The 10808-nt window shown below is 25.9% G+C and overlaps 1 protein-coding gene across 1 annotated transcript in view; it reads left to right on the plus strand.

The window, feature by feature from the left end:
- Tcs3 (Probable tRNA N6-adenosine threonylcarbamoyltransferase Tcs3) overlaps positions 1-10793 on the plus strand; it is a 53188-nt gene extending 42395 nt beyond the window's left edge. The window contains exon 12 of the mRNA XM_067264893.1: positions 10716-10793. Coding sequence (XP_067120994.1) covers positions 10716-10755 — 40 coding nt within the window. The 3' untranslated portion in view covers positions 10756-10793. The remainder of the gene's footprint in view (positions 1-10715) is intronic.
- The last annotated feature ends 15 nt before the right edge of the window (positions 10794-10808 follow it).

Below are 10808 nucleotides of genomic sequence, written 5' to 3' on the forward strand. Positions count from 1 at the left end.
ACTTTCATTAATTAGTAAGAAGTTTTTATAGAATGTAGTATTACAGAACTAAACTGGTTTTTTTTTCTTGATTTATTTATACAATCCATTTCTTTTCTTGTTCAAAATAAAATTACCAAAAAGAGGAAATAATTTGACAATATAAAAGACATTAAATTTAATGTAATACATGAATTGGATAGTAAATTAAATTAAAAAGTTAAGTGAATGCAGAAATTGCATTTTCAAAGGATATTACATTGAAGAGAATTTAATAATTTTTTCATATATAGTGTGTTCATAAAGTCCATGTGCAATTTAAAAAATTTATAACTTTATTAGTATTTGTGATAGAGAAATTATGTAGAATGTATTGGAAATAAGAAAATCTATATTTTTTAAATTGTTTTATTGTATTTTTATGGTTTCCACATGTTCACCATTATTAGTAATACAGTTTTGGTCAACAGGCATAATTGCCGAATTTTGGATTTTCAATTCCCTAAATTTGGCAATTATGCCTGTTGACCTTACCACTAATTTGAAATGTTGCTTCATCAGAGAACATTAAACTACTCAAATGCATCATCATTGCCAAGTTTTTCATTGAACTGATGGCAGAAAATTAGCCATGCATGATAGTCCTCTTCTAACAACATTTGATGCAATTGAATGTTGTAAGCTACATAATTTTACTTAAAACTAGGTTCATTAAGCTTTATAATACTATTTACAGATTTTTTTTCTATCACAAATACTAATAAAGTTATAAATTTTTAAAATTGTACACACTGACCTTATGGACACCTTGTACTTTCTTTAATTTCACATAATTCACAATAATAATAATTCTTAAAATTTAATTACCAAGTTTACCCTATCCAAAAACTTGGATATTTACATATTATATATTTACAAAAATAATAATCTGAAAAAACCAAACTTATGATGTGCCTACAATTGCTGGAAACTGAAACTAGTAATTTAAAATTCTTATTGTAGTGTATGTTTAAACAAGTTTGTATGAATCTTTGTTCAGCTAATTATTGTTGTAATTCTATCAAGGATATGAATAAATTCTGTATTAACCTCACAAAATGAAAACATTTGATATGATAAAAACTTATCTTGTGCACAAGTTTTAAATGGGACAAAAAATTTTTGAAAAGAAAGAATAAAAGCTAGTGCAATATTTTTCAAACCGGAGTCTTGAGACTCTAGTGATTCAGCTTATTGTTAAATTCAGCACTGCTCTCGCTGTGGAAGTTCTTCAATCAGTGCCAAAGGTCTTTTAACAACTCACATAGAGCAATGCTGCAGTTCCAAAATGGCAGATCTCGTTGCAACTGTTTAGAATGTTTTGCAAATTATTTCATTCAAAACATTTTAAATGTAATTCATTTTTGCAATGTAAGATTTTGTTTAGGAAGTAAAAGTAATAATTTAAATTTAATGAATGCAGCTTCTTTCAGCAATGTAAAGTAGAGAATAAAACATTTTAAATATACAAATTTTGTCAAATCTTTTATTTTACTAATGAGTATTTTAAAAGAAAAATGAGTAGAAACAGAATATTGATTCATGGTGATCAAAACCTTGCAGTTTTATTATTACATCATATAAGAATTCAACTTTGTACATCTCCAAGTGGAAAAAAGCAACTGAAATGAGTGCTGCAGATTTTACCTTAAACCTGTGAGACCACTGCAAGGGTTGCTGCACACAGTGCTTCAAGAAAACAAGTTTAGAAATGCTTTTGATGACAGCATTTAGTTTAACAACAGCCCAATTTAAAACATTCCCCAGGTTTGAATTAAGTATAAAAATATTTTTATTTCATTAAAAAAGTATATAAAAATGAAAAAATGTTGACAATATGTTCCTGTGATTTGTGATAGTTTATAAAAATGTCTATACAGTTTAAAATTTGCTTTTGATAATGGAGTAAATAGGAAGTTTTATGGGATATAATAAATAAATTTAGGGTAATTTTCAAATGTCCAAAAGAATTGCAATGGGTAGTCTCTAGAGGACTAAGAACAGTCTGAAAGAAAGACTACAGAAAATCTGAAGAAAAGTAAATCTATAGTCTGGTAATCTGGCTGATTATTTCCATTATATCAGCCTAAGTAGTTTGCACATAGCACTGGTTTGCCTTGAACAAACTATATACTGTATGCTAAAAGTGAAAAAATAAATGCTAAATTGATGATTCAGCTGTTATATCCACTAATCTCATGTCAAACTTTTTCTATTTCTTGATGCTAAGAAACAGTCCTAAGAGTAACAAGTGTGTTCTGATCTGAATGGTAAGATCATGAAAATTCTTAATGGCAGTCCAAAAGTAATCCATTTTGATATTTCAAAGATGGAAGAATATTAGGATCAGTTAGATGGGTTTTATTTTGTTATCAACCAAATGTGGATCATTTCAGTTTTTTAAGATGAGAAGAATTATTTTTAATCCTCAGTTATCAAATTTCAATTAATTTTTTCTTATTTTCATTAAACAGTATAAGCATGTTAACTAAGTAGTTCATTTGTTGTGAAGAATTTTACTTTCAAAATATTTTTCAAATAAATTTATTTATGGAATTTCTTTAATATATTAGCTATTAGTGAAAGATCATTGTTTATAATTAATAATCAAACAATAAGGCTGACTCATTATTGAGCTATAACTTGGCTAATTAAATATACAATGTTATGTAATTTGGACTGAAGGTAGTTGATTAAGTTACTATCTTATATTAAATTTAATAATTAGAATTAATTAATTTAAAATATTTCAGAAGATCAGTCTAGAGAGGAACTTAAACCTGTGAGTACGAGCCTGCAACTTCTGTTCTCTGTGCAGACATATTGCCAATTACATTATCTGGCCTTCCATCTGATCCTCACTTCCCGACTGATTAATTTAGAAGATGTAACCATATGGGCAGTCACTACACTGACTGGGGACAATTACATACCCATGATCCTCATTGGCACTCAGCCAACTTTAACAATTAATCCAACATAGTATATGTATATATGCATCATATATCATTATTGGGCTATTTTCTTCCAGACTATTCTAAATTAAATAATTTAATTCTAAATATTAAATTTAATGCATGATGGTTATTAATTGTTTATGTTTAGTCCAAATTACATAATATCTATATATGTAATTAACCAAGTTATAGTCCAATAATAAGTTGGCTTCATCATTTAGTTGTTAATATAATTTGAGCTTAATTTTCTGTATGATTATAATTGATATAAATAAATTAATCTCTCATTCTCTGTTTATAAGGAAAAACAAAATGATAGATCAAATTACTCAAATATACTCATTAAATATATAAAGGATTATGATAATAAGACAGTTTATATCAGCCTGAATCATCTGAACATTTTATATATAATGTACAGTGGTACCTCAGTATACATCTGCTTTAGAAGACGTCCTGTTTGGACGAAACAAATTTTGCTCGGTATACGACTTAATTCAATTATACGCACCATCTATGAACAAGTAGCACTATCGGTGTACTAGACCAGACTAGACATTCGCGGTACCACAGTCTATAACTTTGTTAAATTTCTTCTGATTTTAATTTGTAAATAAAACTTTTTATTAATCATGAATTGCAAAAAGGCAAATGAAAAGCAACAGAAAACTAAAAAAAATTACTAGAATCACAATGGATGAAAAAAAGAGATTGTTGAGAAATATGAAGGTGGCATGCGTGTTCGAGATTTAACTGCTGCATACCGTATTCCAAGAACGACGATATCGACAATCGTGAAAAATAAAGACATTATTAAATCTGCTAACGTTGCGAAAGGGGTTAAATCAATTTCTAAACAGAGATCGGAGACATTAGATCATGTTGAGAAATTGCTTTTGCTTTGGATAACTGAAAAACAGTGTGCTGGCGACAGCGTATCAGAAGCAATTATTTTCGATTATTACTGTAATAACTTTAAAAATCTATAATAAAATTAATTTTTTTATTAATGTGCTCAAACAGTGTTTCAATTATTTTACAACCCCATTAATATACCATATCGAGAAGAGTTTTTTTTTTACATGAGAATTTTTACATTACTTCTTATGGAAAAGGTTGGTTTGGTATACGTCCTATTCAGTGCAAGTCCAAACATCAGGAACTGACTAAGGTCGTATACCGAGGTTCCACTGTATATAAAAGATGAGAAGAATTATTTTTAATCCTGTTACCAAATTTCAATTAATTTTTTATATATAATATATATAAAATGTTCAGGCTGATATAAACAGTCTTATTATTATTATATATATAATAATAAGACAGTTTATATCAGTCTGAACATTATATATATATTATATATATATATATATATATATATATATATAAGAGTATGAATATTGAAAAATGAATATTTTCTAATGAGTATGTATTAGATAGAACATGAATGTTACTGTGTTAGTGTTTTTAATAATATATGCACTATTTTTTAATCTTAAGAAAATTTTAAATTTATTTTATTATCATTATACTATAAATATATATTATTCTTTTGAATTAATAATCTTGCAACTAAATTTAAATTTGTAGTAATTTCATTTATATATATATATATATATATATATATATATATATATATACACATAACTAATAAGAGTGTTTTGTAAAATATGTTAGTTTTTGATAAAGTAAAATCATTAAATTTGTTAGATTCTTAGAAGTACTTATGTTACAAAACTTGTGTCACATTGAAATTTGTACTATTCAGTGAAAATGAGAAAAAAATCAATTTAAGTTCGATGAGTGATGTTTATAAATAATTTCTATTGAATAAAAAATTGAAACAACTTGTGGTTGGTTGACAACAAAAAACATGTACTGTACATCTGTTTAATATAAAATGAAAAAACTGCAAAATTTTTAAACTTCATTTTCTTTGTACTATGCATAAGGAAAACAGAAATGACAGATGAATAAAAAAGAAGTTAATTATCATGAATTTGCTAATTGACATAATCAATTGAATTTGCATATTAAAAATAATCAATATAATTACTGCAAAAACTTCTTATTTTAAAAATTGTGTGTCAACCAATGAAAGTCCATTTCCAGAAAAATATTATTTTAAAGGTAAAATTTAGTAAATAAACAAACTCTAAAATTAAGAATTTAATTCTGATAATACCGTTTTTTAAAAAATCTTTACAATAGAATTTTCAATTGAAGTTGGTACAACTGATATATCTTGTTAGAGAATGAAAATTAATTTTTTCAGTTAATTAATTTACTATTTTCTAAACTATATAGGACAAAATTTAAAAAATTTATAAATAAAGCAAAGTTTAATTTGATAGCAATCATGTGTATAAAAATCTATATTATTTTTGAGGTTAAACTAATTTTAATTAAATTATAGTCTAAAGATATGCAGTTTTATTAACATAAAATGCTAATGTAACAAAACATAATATTAACATTAGTAATTTCTAATTATTAATCTTATCATCTACATCTGTGAAGGGCCATTGAAAATAACATCCCAAGAAGTACAATAGAAATTAAGGTTAATGTTACCTATGGTAGCAAACTTGGCGGCTCGTCTCTGAAACAGTGGGGACACACGTTCTAACCTAACCTAACCTATTCTAATAAATTACCCCTATTCTAATAATTTGGTTGGCAATAATTATGGTAATTTATTAGAATAGGTTAGGTTAGGTTAGAACGTGCGTCCCCACTGTTTTGGAGACCAGCCGCCATGTTCACTACCACAGGTAACATTAACTGAAATTAATTTAGGTCTTAAAGCAAAGATATAAATTGATGAGGCATCTGTATGGTAAGCAGAAATTGCAGATTTGCATCCTGCTCCTAATTGATTTTTTTTTCTTTCTACAATTTTCTAAATTAATTAAATTTAAAACTAAGTTTTAATTATTAATCTTAACATAACACGACCGCATAACTATAATGTTTAGACCAACTTCCATAATTTAATTAAGTTAATCTGATATTTTAGATATACAAAATCAAGTACCATATATCTCAGCGGATAAGACGATAGTTGAATCATAAAAAAAGACCCCGAAAATCCGGGGTCATCTTATAGGACAGATACAAAAAATTAGATTGAAATTTATATAAATTAAAACCATTATAAAAAAACTGACAAACTGTAATTATTTACTAATAGAGAGTAGGGTCTGTGCATAAAATAGAATAGCCCATATGACGTTTTTGTGAATAGTCAAGGTCATTACCCAAATGCCGAATCAGTGTGAATGCCTGCAACAATCGCAAGGCAGTCTACCAGATGCAAGAAAATAAATTTGTTAATTTGAAAACTTACAAATAGGACATAATTCCGTATTCGCTATACAGTTTTATTATTCAGATGATGATTGCTGATCTAAACTAAATTCATAGGCCATTGATAGTTTGAGGTCGTCTTATACGACAGATATAAGCTAAAACCATAAAACTTTGACGAAAATTTATACCTCGTCTTATCTGAAGGTCGTCTTATCCGCCGAGATATATAGTAGTTGGTTTAATTGTTGTTTATTTAATTTTATAGTTTTTCAAAAAATAATTTTTCAGAATTTTATGATATTGATTAAAGCTAAATATTAATCAATCATTAGAATTTCTAGGAATGTAAAATTAAAAAAATGTACAGATTTTTGTTACAATTGATAATGCAAATGTTAAATTATAACAATAGCTTTCATATATTCATTTGCATATTTTTTTGTTACTCAATAATAATATTACAAAGCTAAAATTAAGTGAAATATGTTTGCACTGTTGTAATATTGCTTTTCATGTAATTTTCACTTTATTGCTTTCTCAAGTGCTGAATCACTTTTTGCTTTGTTAATGAAAAGCTATGTAATATTATATTAAAAGTTTATTGTATCTATTCTTACTCATATTCTCTTTCTACTTTCAATAAAAAAGTGGTTTGTTGCTATGCCATATAACACGATCACAAAATTTGAATGAAATCACATTTCTGTGAATTATTGTTTAGAAAAATAAAGAAATATTTGTAAATTATAAGAAAAGAAAAACATATGCAGTACAGATATTTAATGTATATATTACTCTTTTTTTTATTAACAAAAAATAGTCTTGATAACAAAATTAGCCATATCTTTTTTCAAATTAACACAAAGAAAAAAAATAAATTATTGACACTCTTCATCCATTAATAGAATTTTATTACTCAAGTGATGGTCTGATTCTTTCTTTGGGAATTGAACTGTGTGTCATTCTTGTAATTTAGCCTTTATGGCTAGTCATTTGTGATCCGTAATTCAACAAAATGAAATTGCTAATGTAGATTGTATCTACCGTACTTTCCGGCATATAAGACGACCCCTGACTTTTGAGAAGATTTTCCTGGGTTAAAAAGTCATCTTATACGCCGGAAAATGTGGTATATCCAAATTATCACATATACAAAATATATATATATAAGATTGAAATCATCCAGTCAAAAGTTTAATCAGATCAGAAAATTTGAGGGTATTTTAATTATCATGATTAATATTTGAAAATATAATTTTTTTTTTTTTTAAACTTGTAAATATACTAAAATGAATCTTCAGAATATCAAATGACATTTTCAAAGATATTTCTAATTGCTAAAATAGTATATCTTAAAAATTATGTCATTTTTAAGTTAGGTTTAGTATTTTCTTTCTTTTTTTCTATTTAATGTAAAATGAAAGATTGAAAATAAATAAAAATATACGAGATTTTTTCAAACTCTATCTGCATTTGTGATACTATCGAATTCTTTTCCAAAAAAAACATCAAATCTTGTATATTTACTTTGAAAATGTAACCTAATTGTAACCTATTTAGTCATCATCTAATCAATTAAATGCAATCGATTAAGTAAATTTTTAATTAAGAAAAATATTCAAATAACTACAAATTCCATTTAAAAGTTAATTTGATATCTTGAAAATTTATACAAATAAAAGATTAATTGATTTTAAATTAGTATATTCCTCTTTTAATGTCAAATGTCATTTGTTTTTTGATTTTAAAAATTTATAATATAAATTAATTTACAATATGCTAAATATTTAATTTAACTTGTTTTTTTTTCTTTTTTAATTTAATATTTAGTATGCTTTTAAACTTCTCTCATCATTTTGAAACGTTTAAATAATTCAAAAAAAGTAGCATACTTTTTCAGATTATCGCATTAATGGGTTTTATTTTTAAATACTAATTTTATTAATTTTTTTATGCAGAAATAGTTTATTTAAATAATTTGAAATATCATTTTGCTATTTATTATATATGTTCAAGCAAAGCCTGAATTCAGATAACCTAATTAATTAGCTTAAGGTTAATTTTTAATCTATAAAAATAATAAGTTTAATTATTAAGTTAAATGGTTAGATTTTGTGTGATTAAATCTACTGGGTTATTTTTGGGCCTAAAGTTAATCATAATTATTTTTTAGTAAATACAGCACGATAATTTAATCAAATAGAAACTGCTTTAATAATTAAAAAGTAAACTTTTAAGTATAGGGATTTCCAATGGGGTTGGTATTGACCCTTAGGGATTTATAAATTTTAAAGGAGGTTTGTGAGCAAATTAGATATATATGCATGTACAGTACAATATGTAATATTTTAATATTGTTTATTTAATAAATGCAATCCTTAACAAAAATATTTTCAAAATTTTTTAATCATTTTCAAAACTTTCCAAACACAAAAAATTTATTAAAAAATGTGTTTGTGTGTGTGTGTATATAGAGGGAAAATGAAAATAAATTTTTCTTAAAGGGATCAATACATGAAAAAGGTTGGAAACGTGCGTGTTTAGTACTTTAGATCTTTATGAGAACTTTCAAATGCATTTCCTAAACAGAATTTAGCAATAGAACAAAATATGTTTCAATTTGTTTCTTCTTAATGGCAGTGATGTAGTTCTGAGAAATTTGGAAGCTAAATTAACATCTTGTAAAGGCATAGAAAAAAGAAACGTCCTATAAACATGTAAATGAAACCTGGTTTTTGAAATGCATTCTCAACATCAAACTGTCTGTTTTATTGTATTGCTTTCCTGACAATAGAACTTCTGAATGCATTACAACTTGAAAGTACTACAATGTGTGTTGTTTTTTATTTTTTTGTTTGTGAACTTTTATTAGTTTTTTATCCTTCATTGAAGCAGTTTCTATTTGTTAAAAATTTTTGGAGATATTTTTGATATTTTTAATCAAAAGATTATTTTTTTTGGTTGGTAATAAATGTTTAATTATTACTGATATTTTTTATTATTAAATTTGAGAAGCACTGAAAATAGATTAAAAAATAGTTATAATAAATATCTCACCATTTTATTCACAGTAACTAAAAACATCATTTAACATTTTTAGTTATTGTCAAAAATGAATGAAATTAATAGCATACAATCTGTATAAGCAGATTTTTACTCACATAGCTTAATTTACGTATCATTGCTTTATGGAACAGCTAAAATAATCTATTGTTTAATAAACATTCTTTATATCACTGGTTCTCAAACTTATTTCGACCACCGCCCACTTTGAGATTAAAAAAATTCCTAGTGCCCCCATATTTTTTAACTTGCCGTTTTACATTACCATCTTTTGCGTATCTTAAAAACAGTTGCAAATATAATGTTTAAACATGCATTATTATATGGATAGGATAGATAGGGTGTGATCTATATCCTATTTCTGAGATCAAAGAATGTTTCAATGAGAGGAAATAAAACTCATACTTAATCATATTTAGAAGTATTTTTATTAACATTAAAAAAAGGCTTTGAATTTAAAACTTATCTAATGTGAAGGATGAATCTGATGTATTTCGACCAGTTTGTTAATATCAGGGTCGAATTCACTTAAAATCAGCCATAAGTCGCCGCGTTCAGTAACTTGCAGCCGATTTCTGTTTTTAGTTAGCAACGTTGCTACAGCACTAAATCCACATTCACACAAATACGACGATGGGAATGCTATCAGAAATCGTTGAACAACTGACCATAACTCAGGGTACAGTTGAAAGATTTGCTTTTGCAGCCAAAATTCTTGAACTTTCATTTTTAGCATATTTATGCAATAATGTTACTATAATAAGTTCATTCATGCTATAATATAAGTCAACGTGTTAGAAATATTCAGGTTGTGATCTTCAATAAAAATTAAAAAATATATAGATTGTCAGCATTTTATATATATTATAGTCAGATTTTTATAGATAGAATTTGTCTGCCATCACCCCTCTAGATTTCCTTAATGCCCCCTAATTTCCTTTGAGCCTTCTACTGCCCCCCTGAAAGCCTCCAGTATCCACAAGGGGGCGTTATCGCCCACTTTGAGAAACGCTGCTTTATATAATTGAAAATAAGATCCTTGTTGAACAAATATTTATTAAAACTCTATGCATTTGAAAAGAAATAAGTATCTATAAATATTTATAATTTTCTTAGTTATTAGACTTTGGGATTAATTCTAAATGAGGTCATTAAAAAAATAAGATTAGATGATATTAAAAAACCAATGTTTTACAATTAAAAAAAGTTGTCTAGAGATTTTTTAAAATATTGATTATAATTAAAGCCACAATTATTATTATTCAAATCGTTTTGAGGAAAATTTTACTGTTAAAGCTTTTTAATTATTATTATAATCGTTTTGTTAACAGAAATTTACAAAGCTTATACTTATTTTTGTTTTAGATTTCGCACAGATGAAGTTGAAGTTTGCTGGAGAGACTAATAAATCATGTAAAAATGTTTAAAATTTTTATTCTTTAATAGGAATGTTGTATT

The sequence above is a fragment of the Centruroides vittatus genome, unplaced genomic scaffold (assembly GCF_030686945.1).
Source record: "Centruroides vittatus isolate TY-2023 unplaced genomic scaffold, ASM3068694v2 contig_199, whole genome shotgun sequence".
Classification (NCBI taxonomy): domain Eukaryota; kingdom Metazoa; phylum Arthropoda; class Arachnida; order Scorpiones; family Buthidae; genus Centruroides; species Centruroides vittatus.